This window comes from Cavia porcellus, unplaced genomic scaffold, assembly GCF_034190915.1.
Source record: "Cavia porcellus strain 051 isolate PalLab524CR breed Dunkin Hartley unplaced genomic scaffold, mCavPor4.1 scaffold_21, whole genome shotgun sequence".
NCBI lineage: Eukaryota > Metazoa > Chordata > Mammalia > Rodentia > Caviidae > Cavia > Cavia porcellus.
In genome coordinates, this window is record NW_026947504.1 from 50,283,238 (window position 1) to 50,298,919 (window position 15,682).

The 15,682-nt window shown below is 38.1% G+C and overlaps 1 protein-coding gene across 2 annotated transcripts in view; it reads left to right on the forward strand.

Annotated features, from left to right (window-relative positions):
- Nucleotides 1-15,682, forward strand: part of Diaph3 (diaphanous related formin 3) — a 462,609-nt gene that overhangs the window by 300,015 nt on the left and 146,912 nt on the right. For both annotated transcript variants that reach the window (XM_063232700.1, XM_063232701.1), the window contains one exon: nucleotides 1,067-1,202. In XM_063232700.1, coding sequence (XP_063088770.1) covers nucleotides 1,067-1,202 — 136 coding nt within the window. The remainder of the gene's footprint in view (nucleotides 1-1,066; nucleotides 1,203-15,682) is intronic.

A 15,682-nucleotide genomic window follows, 5' to 3' on the forward strand; every position in this document is an offset into this window, starting at 1 on the left:
ACCCCTAGTCAATCCATTGGGTCATTTTTAAACATAATATATCAAAGTTGCTGTATTGTTTGTCTCCCTCCTGATGCATCCCACATCTGTCTGTCAGTCTGTCTCTCTTTAACACTACTATATTTTCTCTCAGTAGCTACATAATGGATAGATGCAAAGATTAATATTCTATCTCCTCTATGCTTTATCTTCCTTCTTTTCTCCTTATACTTTTATTGTTTTGACCAATACTGTTACATTTTATTATGTGATTTCCAATGAGGAATGTGGACTACCTTTGGAATTAAAAAGAGAATACTACAGTAAAGAAGAAATGAATGTTTCCCCCACAAAATTACCAGCGTCTTACTTAGTTACATGTTAACTGCACATTTTTAATACTATTGGTGATAAAGTAATGTGGTAACTGGTCTGGTTTTATTGGCACTTAAAATACAACTCCTCAGTTGTAATATAATGTACCTGCAGAAATCTACCCGCATGTTAATTCTCACTACTTCCCCATCAGAGGCATTGCTTGATTTGTATAAAATTTAGAATTAGTAAATTAACTAATTACATATCTATTGAGCTCTTGATTAACAGCTATTATTGGTTTTGATCACCAATGATAGACATTAACTTTAAAATACCAAATATGCATATCTTTGCGATACTTTGCTCTATATGAAAAAAATGATGTTATTGACCAGAATATAGACATGATCTCAGCTTTTGTCTATAATTTCTTCAACAATTTTGTTTATATTTGATAACCGACATAACAGAGAGGGGACGGGAGACTAATACAGTTACAATATGCTCTACCTAAAGAATATGTTGGTAAGCAGATTTGATTTGTAAATTAAGTGCTTTTTCAATTTGTCTGCCTTTACCATTTTAGTTAATTCCACTTAAACACAGGTGTTTTAAGTATCAGTGTATTTATGTGTACATACTATATTTAACAGACTGTTGTTAATGTAAGACCTAATCATTTTCTAAAAGATATCTGATTGATAATTTTCCATGTCTTTGTGGAATCACTGGTTAACAATGATAATTTTTGAAAATTCATTTGTAATAGCAAGCAGTGAAGGAGAACATCAAAAGAAGAGAAGCAGAGGAGAAAGAAAAGCGTGCCAGAATAGCTAAAGAATTGGCGGAGAAAGAAAGATTTGAACGCCAGCAAAAGAAAAAGCAATTAATAGAAATGAACACAGGTGAGTACTATCAAATCTGCTATTTGTGTTGTAAATGCTTAAAGTATATACTGATTATTATCATTTTACTGTACTTGATACAAGAAGAAAATCTGATCACTTGTTTCTGTATTTAAATCATAGAGCAGTTTTTTAGGGGCTTTTCTCTCTTTAGTTTCTTAAGTTCTGATTTCTTTCAAATGCTAGTGATGGGGCCTTTGGTCTTCTAGTGCACTCACGTGGTTGTAGTATACTCCCATTTCTTTCAATATTGTTTTGATAACCAATCTGTAATAATGTATAACAATAAATTAACAATGATAGGGGAATTCTACAGAGGATTTAACCTAATTTCTTCAATAAAATATTCCATGTGAACAGGATACTTCATGGGAGGGAAAAGAAATGGCAATAAAGTGATTTAAAACACATAGCAACTGTTTACCACACATGAAATTTATATGTGCTTCAGTCTCAGCAAATAACTGTAGGCAAATATAGTCTCAAAAAGTTGCAAATCCTGGTTTTTTTGTTTTTTTCTTCTAGACATAATAATATTGTCACAGTGTGTTTCACAGTGTCTTTTAGGGTTCATACTGAAATTTCAGAGACAAAAGGTGTGACATCTGGATTTTAAGTCAAAATAGTCTGGCATGAGTGGCAAGTTGGTGATCTTTTTTTGTTTAAGTTTCTTAGTACATTTTAGAATTGCATAATGATCATATTCATCATAGATAGGGATTTTGTACCTGTACATAATATATTTTGATTCCTCTTTTTTCCCAATACCCTCTCCTCCCCTCAGCCCAGCTTTTCCTCCCTGTTTACAAAGCTTTTTTTGTGTGTGTTTTTTAATTGCTTTATCCTTTTCCTTTAAAATGGGAAGAAATTGTTCAAAAGGAAAGAAGAACTAGGGTGGGGACAGGGGAAAAGTTGGTGGTTTTATGACTGAAACAAGTTCACCTTTAAATGGCTACGGCAAACTTGAGCAGTGGGGACTTGGGAGAAGGAGGTCGTTCACTGCACTCTTCTTTACTTTTATATATTTTCAGTTTAAAAAAAAAATTCATGTGGAGTGCCTAAGAAGAAAAAAGTTTAAAATTAATGGTTTTGCACATTTAAATATTTTCAAATGCTAAATGGTAGCACTAATTTAGAAGCAAAAGAATTAAACTCCTGAAAATTTTCAACCCCTGAAAATTCTGGCTCTTTTATCTTTAAGCCACTGAGGGTTGCAGAAGACGCTAATTAAAATCCTTCGGTTTTCCTGCTAAGTCACCAAACTTTCCCGTTCAGCCTTGCAAACTGGCCTGAGGTTTTCCCTAGGGATAGACAAAGGCGCCTAATCTGCCTGCTTTATTTTCACGTGTACAGGTGTATTTAACATCTAATAAAGCAAACCAAGACCTTAATGTATCACACTTGTTTATTCTATGGAAGAAAAGTCATTGCAGCCCCATTTCTCATTTATGTTAGAAATTTGGCAAATAATAATCAGAAATATGGTAAACTGTTAATAGGAAAGGAAAACGGGAAAGTTTAGTATTGAGTTTAGACATATGCTTCTGCAATAATCTTAAATTAATATATTGTTGTCTAATTTATGGAACATACGGTTATTAGGACATTTGCTCATTAAATATCAGCCAAGAGTCATCTAGATGAGTGACCAGATGGCAGAATGCTTCTGTTTGCGTCTTTTCCTGGGGCCTATCACACAAAGCTTTTCAAGTTTCTTGGTATTGTCTGTTTGTAAAATTGAATCTTGATGGGACATAATAATTATAATGAACCTTCTAATTGAATCTTAATAATGCACTGATTAGGAATAACTAAATTTATTTTATTTTCTAATGTTATTCGTGTTTGTGATGCATAATGAATACATTTATTCAGGGAGCTAGTACATGTACAAAGTGCATCATTATCCTTTAAACTTCTTCATCCTCAGATCTCCTCCTCGTCTGCAAAAGATGTACTTTCCTATTTTCTATCACCTATCATTTTTTGCTCTTTAAATTATTTATACTTTTGAGTTTTTCATATAAAAGAAAGTGTGTGATATTTAACCTCTGTGTCTGATGAATTTCACTGAGTGTTATGGTCTCAAGGTGCATTTCCTTTCCTACAAGTGACTCAAATGTATTTTGGGGGGTTAAGTAGTACTCCATTTGGGTATATGTGACAGTTTCTTTATCTATTCATCTATGAATGGGCTTATAGGCCACCTCCAAGATTTAGCTGGTTTGAGTTATACTGCCATAAACATTGGCATGTGTATATTCCTGTATTAAGATGTCTTTAACTCTTTTGTGAAGGTAAACACAAGAGGAGGAATAGCTGGATCAAATGAAATTTCTGGTTTTAGTTTTTTGTTTTGTTTTGTTTTTTGTTTTTTTTTTTTTTTATTTAAGAGGAAAAAGAGAAAAACACAAAACAAACCAAAGCGGCGTAAGGGTACACGCAATACAGAACTACAAAACAAAACAAAACAAAACAAAACAAAAAACCATAACAGTAAGAAATTACCTGCTAGTAGATTACACACTATTTTCTTGAAAATAGTTCCTCAAATCACAATATCAAAGAACACAAGGTGGACATTCAAACAGGGAGACTGCAAACAGCTGTGTTCAATGTTCCAAAAACATTGATAAAGTCAGCTATTTAACACCCCCAAACACACTTGCTGTTATATCCGTTAGAGCTCCTTTTCTTTTTTTTTTTTTTTCCCTCTCTTTTTTACAACAATATTTACACGTCTTGGATTTTATTACTCCTTAGTGCTTTTTACTTTCTTTTGGGGGGGGGAAGAATACAGTCAAATATGGCAAAACAAAGCTGTCAGTCAATACCAAGGATAGACGTAGCACATGGTGTAGAACAGAGTACAAGTTTATCAACAATGGTTATCAACGTTGTCCCTTGTTTCCTTAAAAAGAATTGTCTATCTTATTAGATATTATAAAGTTGGACAAAACAGTAGAGAACAAGACCAATAAAACTTAGGCATTGTAAACATTACAGGACTTCCAAAGAAGACAATAGTCAAACCAGAATGGGTATCTTAGTGAATCTTATTGTCTTCAAAGTAGTTGCCTATGTCTTCAAACTTGATACTATCATATAGAATGGAACAGAGTCTAATCAGTCAAAACAAGATCGTGGGAGTACTACAGGACTTCAAAACAAGTTAATAGGAAATCAAAAAGAGTTACTATTTATATATCCTAATTTTTTTGAATTTTTTCTTTAATTAAGACAAACATAAGAAATGACTAAATAATTTTTTTTGAAACAATAAGGGGGAGATTGAGATAAAACAGGACATAACAATATAACAATAGAGGTCACAGCATGACTGTTTCAATAACCTAGTACTTCACCACCTTATAACCTGACTTAATAGTAGTTACCATAGTGTCTTTTTCCTTGAAATATTTGGGTAAAACTTCATATACTCTAGCTTCAAATATTTTCATATCAAGAAGCCCAGAATAAAGCCTTTCTAATTAATGAGTGAAAACTTTATAAGGCTTCAAGGCCACCTAATGGGGAATCATGATTACCACATATTTTTATATATTTGAATCATTACTTACATTAGGGAAACTATTCGGTATTCACACATGCGAGATTGATTTATTTCACTTATGAGTATGGTCTCAAGCTGTGCCCATTTATTGATAAATATCTCAATGTGATCCTTCTTTATAGCTGAATAATACTCCATTGTATAGAAATACCACAACTTTTTTATCCATTCCTCAGTTGATGGGCACTTGGGTTGTTTCCAAGATCTGGCGATTACAAATTGTGCTGCTATAAACATAGGTGCACATATATCACTGTGGTATGATGCTTTCAGTTCTTCTGGGAATATGCCTAGAAGTGGAATAGCTGGAATAAATGGGATTTCCAGTCCCAACTTTTTGAGAAATCTCCAGACAGATCTCCACAAAGGCTGTACCAGTCTACACTCCCACCAGCAGTGCAGGAGAGTTCCTTTTTCCCCACAGCCTCTCCAGCATTTGTTGTCGGTTTTCTTGATCTTGGCCATTCTTTCAGGAGTGAGATGGTATCTCAGTGTGGTTTTAATTTGCATTTCTCTAATGACCAATGATGATGAGCATTTTTTCATGTATTTATTTGCCATTTGCATTTCTTCATCTGACAATTGCATATTCATCTCAGATGCCCATTTTTGGATTGGATCTTTGAATTTCGGAGGTCTGAGTTTCTTTAATTCTTTATATGTTTTAGACAAGAGGCCCTTGTCTGAGAGAGAGTTCACTAAAATCTTTTCCCAGTTTGTGGGTTTTCTTTTCACTATGCTGGAGATTTCTTTTGACATGCAGAAACTTTTTAATAAGAAGTGGTCCCAGTTATTGATTCTGGGAAGTATTTCCCGTGCGGTTTGAGTCCTGTTCATGAATTCTTTACCTACTCCTATGTCTCCAAGGTTTCTACCTATTTTGTCTTCCAATAGATTTAGTGTTTCTGTTTTAATATTCAGATCTTTGACCCATTTACATTTTAATTTAGTACATGGTGATAGACATGGGTCTAGCTTTAGTTTTCGGCAAATGGAGAGCCAGTTTTTCCAGCACCATTTATTAAAGAGACTGTCGTTCTTCCAGTGAACCTGCTTGGCTCCTTTATCAAAAATAAGGTGGTTGAGTGTGTTCGTAGTTGTGGTTGTATCTTCTAATCTATTCCACTGATCTTCAGCTCTGTTTTGATTCCAATACCATGTTGATTTTACTACTGTTGCTTTGTAGTATAACTTCAAGGGATTGTGATGCCTCCTGCTTTGTCTTTGCTGCTTAGAATTGCCTTTGCGATTCTAGGTCTCTTCTGGTTCCAGATGAAATTTAGGAGTGATTTCTCTAGATCTATAAGGTATGTTGATGGTATTTCTATTGGGATTGCATTGAATCTGTATAACAGTTTTGGGAGAATGGCCATTTTCACAATGTTTGTTCTTCCTATCCATGAGCAAGGGATGTCTTTCCATTTTCTGAGATCATCTTCAATTTCCTTTTTCAGTGTATTATAATTTTCACTGTATAAGTCTTTCACTTCTTTCGTAAGAGTAATTCCTAAATATTTCATTTTTTTGCTTGCTAAGGTGAATAGTCCAGTTTCTCTTATTTCCCTCTCTGTAATTTTGTTGTTCGTGTATAGGAATGCTATTGATTTCTGAGTATTGATTTTGTATCCAGCCACATTACTGAATTTATTTATTGTATCTAAGAGTATTTCAATGGAGTTTAGGGGGTCTTCTATGTAGAGTATCATGTCATCTGCAAACAATGATAATTTAACTTCTTCTTTTCCTATCTTTACCCCTTTTATTTCTCTTTCTTGCCTAATTGCTCTGGCTAGTACTTCCAGTACTATATTAAATAGGAGTGGTGATAAAGGACATCCTTGTCTTGTACCCGATTTTAAAGTAAAGGCTTTCAATTTTTGGCCATTTAGTATGATGCTGGCTGTTGGTTTGTCATAAATGGCCTTTATTATATTGAAGCAAAGACCATTTATTCCAATTTTCTGTAAAGTTCTTATCATGAATAAGTGTTGGACCTTATCGAAGGCTTTTTCTGCATCTATAGAGATGATCATGTGATTCTTATTTTTGGCTTTATTGATATGGTGGATTACATTTATTGATTTGCGTATGTTGAACCATCCTTGCATTCCTGGGATGAATCCCACCTGGTCATGGTGTATAATCTTCTTGATGATTTGCTGGATCCTATTTGCCAATATTTTATTGAGGATTTTTGCATCTGTGTTCATTAGGGAGATCGGTCTATAGTTCTCTTTTATAGTTGGGTCTTTCTCAGGTTTTGGTACTAGAGTAATATTTGCTTCCAGGAATGACTTAGGAAGGATTGCTTCCCTTTCAATTTCATTGAATAGTTTGAGGAGTGTCGGCATTAGGTCTTCTTTATATTTCTTGTAGAATTCTGCAGTGAATCCATCTGGGCCTGGGCTCTTCTTGGTGGGCAAGGACCCAATTACATTCTCAATTTCATTAGCAGAGATTGGGTTATTCAACAGTTTTATATCCTCTTGATCTAGCTTTGGTACTTCATATGCTTCTAAGAATCTGTCTATTTCTTCTGTGTTATCAAACTTTTGAGAGTAGAGGTTTTCGAAATAGGTGTTGATGATCCTCTGTATTTCTATTGGGTCTGTAGTGATTTCTCCTTTTTCATTTCTTATTGCATGAATTTGAGCTTTTTCTTTCCTTTTTTTAATAAGGTTGGCTAGGGGCTTATCGATTTTATTTATTCTTTCAAAGAACCAACTCTTTGATTCGTTGATTCTTTGGATTGTTTTCTTAGTCTCTATTGCATTGATTTCTGCTCTGATTCTTATAATTTCCTCTCTTCTTTTGGCTTTGGGCTTGACTTGCTCTTCTTTTTCTAGCTGTTTGAGGTGTAGCATCAAGTTATTTACTTGTATTCGTTCTGTTTTCCTGATGTGGGAACTCAGTGCAATAAATTTTCCTCTCAGAACGGCTTTCATTGCATCCCACAGATTCCGGTAAGTTGTATCTGCATTTTCATTTTCTTTTAGGTATTGTTTAATTTCTTCTTTAATTTCTTCTGTGACCCACTGATTACTCAAGAGTGTGTTATTTAGTTTCCATGTGTTTGCGGAGTTTTTGCAGTATCCTTTGTCATTAATTTCTAATTTCAGAGCACTATGATCCGATAATATGCAAGGGATGATTTCAACTCTTTTGCATTTGCTTAAATATGTTCTGTGAGCTAATATATGGTCTATTTTAGAAAATGATCCATGTACTGCTGAGAAGAATGTGTATTCTGATGTTGTTGGGTGGAACATTCTGTATATGTCTATCAAACCCATTTGTTCACAGGTGTGATTCAGTTCTGTTATTTCTTTGCTCATTTTCTGTCTGGTTGATCTGTCCCTTGGTGTCAGTGGTGTATTAAGGTCTCCTGTTACAATTGTGTTACTGATAATTTGAGTTTTCATTTCTGTTAATAATTGTTTTATATAACTAGGTGCTCTGGAGTTTGGTGCGTATATATTTAAGATAGTTATCTCTTCCTCTTGGAGTTTTCCCCTTACGAGTATGTAGTGACCTTCTTTGTCCTTTATGGTCATTGTTGGTTTAAAGTTCACGTTGTCTGCAAACAGAATGGCTACTCCTGCCTTTTTTTGGATTCCTGCTGCATGAAGAATTGTTTTCCATCCTTTGACTTTCAGTCTGTGAGTATCTTTCTGGGTTAGATGGGTTTCCTGTAAACAGCATATGGTTGGATTTTGTTTCTTGATCCATTCTGCTAGTCTGTTTCTTTTGATTGGTGCATTGAGACCATTTACATTAATGGTCATTACTGTTAAATGCTGGTTAATTGTAGGAATGTTATCTCTCTGCTGTTGCATCTTTATCTTTCGGTTCTGTTTAATTATTTGCTTTGCTTAGTGGTTTTTTCCTTTGTGTATCTAAACTGTCTTTCAATATTTTTTGCAGGGTTGATTTGGTGTTCATGAAGTTCTTCAGCTGTTCTTTGTCATGGAAGTATCGTATTGCACCATCTATTTTGAATGATAGTTTTGCAGGATATATCAGTCTTGGTTGGAAATCATTTTGCTTTAGGATCTGGAATACTTCACTCCATGCTCTTCTTGACTTTATCGTTTGTGCTGAGAAGTCTGCTGTGATTCTGATAGGTTTTCCTTTATAAGTGATTTGTCTTTTCTCTCTGACAGCTTTTAATAATCTATTCTTGTGTTGGATTTCTGGGATGGTGACTATTATATGTCTGGGTGTAGTTTTATTTTGGTTATGACTGTTTGGAGTTCTATATGCTTCACTGATCCTGATGTCAGTTTCTGATCTCATGCTTGGGAAATTTTCAGCTATTACTTCTCTAAATATCCTCCTGACACCCTTCATGTTGTCTCCCTCTCTTTCATTAATCCCTATTATTCTTATGTTATTCTTCTTTGCTTCGTCTTGCAGTTGTTGAATTGTTGTTTCCTGGTTCCTTGTTATTTTCAAAAGATCTTTCCTTTCCTGTTCACTAGCTGCAATCCTGTCTTCAAGGTCTGAAATTCTATCTTCACTTTCATTAAGGCGGTTTTTACAACTTTCAGTGGAGTTTTTTATTTCCTGTATATCTCTGTGCATCTGCATTATGTATTCTGTTTGTTTCTTATATTGCTCGTCTAGGGATTCTATCTTTTTGTTTAGTTCCTCCAATTTTTTATCTGTGTTTTCTTTAGATATATTTAGAATCTCTTTCATTTCTTTTATCATTTCTTCTTTTATCTGGGAGATTATTTCGAGTTTGAATTTCTTTAAAGCTTCCTGGAGTTGCTTGTCAATTTCAGTGGCTATTGTGTCCGATATATGAGGTGGATGGGATATATTTTCTTCTATATACATCGCTCCTAGGGTTTCTTGAGATGGGCTGGAGGTTTGAGGTTGTAATTTGGTCTTTCGTTTTGTCATTTTCCTATATTTCTGTGTTTCAAGTGTTACTTGAAAGCTTCCTCAGGATCTGTTGAAAATCCCCTTCTATGTTTGGAGCTACTGGGACTCTGGCGCCGCGCTACTCCAAGCCATTAGGCCTACAGAACCAGTGGCCCTCCTCTGCCTGCTCAGAACTCCGCAGTTCCAGACAAGCTGGGCCTCAGGGACACTGTGCGCCCACCTGCCCCTTGGAAGCTCCACAGTTCTTCAATCGCAGCCGGGTTAGGGTACTCACCACAGGCCGCAGTGCTTCAGGAACCTGTGGACCCTCCCTGGTTGCAGAGATATCCACAGTCCTCCAGACACGCAGAGAGGCCAGTGAGGGCACCCCAGATCTGCCCAGCTCCTCCTCTGCAGACCTGTGGCCAGGCGCGGCAGCTAAACAGGCTGGGCTAGGCTGGTTGTGTGGGCCAGCCCACCTATTGGGAGCTCAGCAGGTCTCCAAATGAAGCCTGGAATGGGGAGGCTGATGTGGAAGCCTTAAACCCACCTCTCTCCTTCACTGCACCTGGAAGCCTGAGGGAACTCCAGCAGTCTGGGCGCAGAAATCCAGAGTCCTCCAGACACGCAGAGAGGCCAGTGAGGGCACCCCAGATCTGCCCAGCTCCTCCTCTGCAGACCTATGGCCAGGCGCGGCTGCTAAACAGGCTGGGCTAGGCTGGTTGTGTGGGCCATCCCACCTATCGGGAGCTCAGCAGGTCTCCAAATGAAGCCTGGAATGGGGAGGCTAATGTGGAAGCCTCAAACCCACCTCTCGCCTTCACTGCACCTGGAAGCCTGAGGGAACTCCAGCAGTCTGGGCGCAGAAATCCAGAGTCCTCCAGACACGCAGAGAGGCCAGTGAGGGCACCCCAGATCTGCCCAGCTCCTCCTCTGCAGACCTGTGGACAGGCGCGGCAGCTAAACAGGCTGGGCTAGGCTGGTAGTGTGGGCCAGCCCACCTATTGGGAGCTCAGCAGGTCTCCAAATGAAGCCGGGAATGGGGAGGCTGATGTGGAAGCCTTAAACCCACCTCTCTCCTTCACTGCACCTGGAAGCCTGAGGGAAACAGCAGTCTGGGCGCAGAAATCCAGAGTCCTCCAGACACGCAGAGAGGCCAGTGAGGGCACCCCAGATCTGCCCAGCTCCTCCTCTGCAGACCTGTGGCCAGGCGCGGCAGCTAAACAGGCTGGGCTAGGCTGGTAGTGTGGGCCAGCCCACCTATTGGGAGCTCAGCAGGTCTCCAAATGAAGCCGGGAATGGGGAGGCTGATGTGGAAGCCTTAAACCCACCTCTCTCCTTCACTGCACCTGGAAGCCTGAGGGAACTCCAGCAGTCTGGGCGCAGAAATCCAGAGTCCTCCAGACACGCAGAGAGGCCAGTGAGGGCACCCCAGATCTGCCCAGCTCCTCCTCTGCAGACCTATGGCCAGGCGCGGCTGCTAAACAGGCTGGGCTAGGCTGGTTGTGTGGGCCAGCCCACCTATTGGGAGCTCAGCAGGTCTCCAAATGAAGCCTGGAATGGGGAGGCTGATGTGGAAGCTTTAAACCCACCTCTCTCCTTCACTGCACCTGGAAGCCTGAGGGAACTCCAGCAGTCTGGGCGCAGAAATCCAGAGTCCTCCAGACACGCAGAGAGGCCAGTGAGGGCACCCCAGATCTGCCCAGCTCCTCCTCTGCAGACCTATGGCCAGGCGCGGCTGCTAAACAGGCTGGGCTAGGCTGGTTGTGTGGGCCAGCCCACCTATTGGGAGCTCAGCAGGTCTCCAAATGAAGCCTGGAATGGGGAGGCTGATGTGGAAGCCTTAAACCCACCTCTCTCCTTCACTGCACCTGGAAGCCTGAGGGAACTCCAGCAGTCTGGGCGCAGAAATCCAGAGTCCTCCAGACACGCAGAGAGGCCAGTGAGGGCACCCCAGATCTGCCCAGCTCCTCCTCTGCAGACCTGTGGCCAGGCGCGGCCTGGTTTTAGTTTTTTGAGGCGTCTCTGCTGACTTCTGTATAGGCTGTACCGGTTTATATTCCTACCAACAATATTGAAGCTCCCCTCTCCCACTGCTCTCCACCCCCAACCTAACCATCGCTGTTCTTTGTTCAGTTCTGGGTAATAGCCCCTCCTTCTGGGGTAAGATGTAATTACAGTGTTGCTTTGATTTGCATTTTTTCTACAGGCCAGCTATGCAGAACATTTTTTCATGTACTCATATTTATATTTGTTTTTCAGGGAAGTCTATTCATTGTACTTGCCCATTTTTTGAATTGAGTCTTTTATTTTGGGTTTCTAATATTTTTTGCATTCTTTATATATTCTAAGCATTAATTCTCTGAGAACTAGCTGGTCAATTTTGGGGGAGTTTTTGTTTTATTTTTATTTTTGTAGGTTGTCTATTCACTCTACTGCTGGTTGTTCCCTTTGCTGTGAAAAAGGCTTTGAATTTTTTATAAATCCATTTGTTGATTGTTGTTATTTCTTGTGCAGCTGGGTACAGTTTAGAAAGTCTTTGCTTATAGTGATGCCATCCATGGTTTTTAATCTTCCAGCAGATCGTTGCTGTTTTAATAACTAGCTATCTGATCCTCTTTGATTTTATTTAGAACAGAATGAGAAATATGAGTCTAGATTTAATTTTCTGCCTGTGGACAGCCTGATTTCCCACACATTTTGTTAAACATACTATTTTTTTCTCCACTATATATTTTTTGACATCTTTGTCAAATATCAGATGGCTAAATGTGCCTTGGGGTGTTTCCTTGTCACTCACTAGGATTCTTTGAGTACTTTCTGCAATGTGAATAATGGTCATGTATTTTTTTTTTTTTTAGGATTTTTTTTTTTTGTCACAGAAAGTCATGCCCATCAATTTTGAAGTCTAATTTTGCAGGAAAAGGAAATCTGAGTTGATAATTTTTGCTTTTAGGTTTTGACCAACTTTGTGCTAAGTTCTATTGATCTTTAAGGTTTATATGTAGAAATCTGCTGTAATTCTGATATGCTTGCCTTTCTAAGTAATTCACTGCTTTTTTAAATAATAGTTTCTAGTATCTTCTCCTTTTGTTGAGTTTCTGAATTTTGACTATGTTATTGTCTTGGATGCTTTTTTCTTGTTGTTGAGACAAAATACCTGATGCCCAAAATGAGAGAAAGAAAGGTTTATTTAGCTTACATGTTTTGGATGTTTCAGTGCATACTCAGCTGGTTCCGAGGCAGGGTGCTGTGGCTAAGGAGCAGCTGTTCATGGTGGTCACAAGGGACAAGAGTGAAGTGGCAAACAACGAATGTAGGCCTCCTTTCCTCTCTTACATAGTATACCAGCTGCCCGCCCCTGGGCCAGTGCAGTGCTCACACCGCCAATCCCTGCACTGGACAGTGAACCAATCCCAAATGTTAGCCTGAGCTGCCTCCATGATTGCATGAGGCTTGGGAAGGCCGCCCAGACACAAACCATGACAGATATGTTGCAGAAAAGTTCTTTCTGAGTCACGGATATTTGGTGTTCTACACATTCTTTGTACTTGAATATTGAATTGTTTCCCTAAGTTTGGAGCATTTTCTTCTGTGATTCCAGGAAATAAATTTTTAATTTGTTTGATCTATCTTCTAGTTTTTCTTTTGTTCCTAAAATTGTCATGTTGATTTCATTTGAGTCAACAAGCAACTCCTGAATCTAGCTTGTATGTTGTGTTGTCATTTGTAGGGCAACACTGAGTTGATGCTCTGCTACATTCACCTGCTCTTCAACTTCTGATACTCTATACTCATACTGTTCCAGTGTACTGTATTATCTATAGTTCCTGTTGAATTTTTCGTATCTTATTTCTGTTTGCTTTCCTAATTTTCTAATGCTTTCTGTAAACTAGCCATGCATATCTTTTAGTGTCTTAGCTTATTGTTTCTTCTTTGAGCTTGTCAAACATTTTATTAATTGAAGTATTTAACCGCTTAGTAAAACCCCTTTTGAGTTTAGTTTCGTATGACTTTGTTTCTTTTTAGAACTTGTCATCATTTTCACCGTTTTGTTTTTTAGCACTTTTAGCTATTCCTTCCTCCACTTGAGCATCCTTAAGGTTAGCTTTTGGGAGTTGAGGTTTGGGAGGTGTCTTCTTAGTTAGAATCTTTCTCCCTATCACGTGCTCTTCAGTTTGGTTATGTTTTGGCATTTGTGACTTTCGTCAACCCACTCAGTGATCTTAGTGTCCCACCTTCCTCTAGGGCTTTGACATCCAGCACCACACAAGTGAACCACAATAATGTCAGTGACACTAAGACACGCCAGACATTGGCAAGTAGTAAAAATCGATCAATAGCACAGTTATGCCACTGTGAGCAGCAGCAAATAAATCATCAACAATAACAGAGTCAAAGACAAACTGTTGGCATACTATATTGTACCACCCTTAACAAGCAAAAAGTTGTGTGCAATAATAACATTGGCACAAATACAAACCAAATATTGGCACACAGTCAATATCTACCAAGTTAATTAGTAAAAGAAAAGAATTCAGTAATAATAGCATAGTCAACTAAATATCTAAAAATAAAGCCTGATAATAATAATAATAATAATATAATAATAATAATAATGGAGGGGTGGGGAAAGGGAAAATAAGAGAAGTAACATTTGAGAAATGAAAGGAAGATGAGAAAGAGAGGAACTGCTTTGCCATAAAGAAAAATGAATTTGAGTCATTTGTAGGAAAATGGATCTGTCTTGAGACCATAATGTTAAGGGAAAAAAATCAGACACACAAGGTTAAACACTGAATGCTTTCTTCTGTAGGAGAAACCCAATGTGTAAATAAAGAGTAAAATAAAAAATAGACACAGGAAGTGAGGAGATCTTTTTCAAATGGGAAGGAGATAAGAGATGAGGGGAGGGGCAGGAAGAGGGAGAGAAGGGCTGAAAACAGAAGGTGTTCTGTCCACACAAAGAACATAACCGCTATGTAATGCTAACATGTGCTAATGAACACTAAAAACTGAGAAAACATTGAATTAAAGATTAATGCAGGTTAATAGCATTAGTACAAGTAGCAAAAGAACAATTGGGAAAAGAAAAAATAAGAATAAAGAACAAAAGAAAGGGTAAATAACTGCCAATTATTAAAGGAAAAAAAGAGAGAAATGAATCCAGAAAATTTCGTTTTGTGTTTGGACGAGTGTTTTCTTTGCGGGGCTTCCTGTCTTCGGACACCAGATACAGGGAAGCATAGTGATTCACTGCTAGGTCCTGTTCTGTTTCCGTGCCCCCTTTTGGATGTGCCGAGCCCTCCTATGAAAAGGATCACTCAGTGGTGTATCTGCTCAGGGCTGCTGTCCCTCCAGGAGCTCTTGGGGATGTGCCTCTTGCTGCACCCCAGTCACTGTGGTCTCTTCCTAGCTTTTGTCATGAGGGCTTGTGAGAAGCCTCCCTGACTTCAGGGGTCCCTGTCCCCTCTTTCTATGCGTGAGCTGCCATGACACTGCCCTATCCGAGGTGTATCTCTTGATCATGTTGACAAATGAAGATAATGTTATATGATAAAAATGTGTTTATAGTTTTTTGTCTTTTATTGGTGTAGCCAACAAATTTAATACCTCCGATGCTTTTTACTGTTTCTTTTATTAATCTACAGAGTTTTGTTTCCGTCTTATCCTATGTTAGAATTATTATATTATCACCCTATGCTGAATTGAAGATTAAAATGGTAATGGTATGGTATGTATTTTGTTCAGACAACCCAATATATAAGATACTTTCAGATAATTTTTGTGAAATATGTCAAGACAGGCTAATGAGATGGGGACTAGCAAGGTAGTGACAGTGACAAAGTTTGTTATTAGCTAACGAGCAGGATATTAATATATAGTATACTTCCTTATTTAAAATATTACTTAACACATATCCTCAGGAATTGACAGGATTTATAACCTTTTTTTTAGACTAAACAGTATCATGTTTATATCCCTTGCTATATGTGTTAGTGCTTTTTAAACATACTATGAGAATCACCTAAAGCTT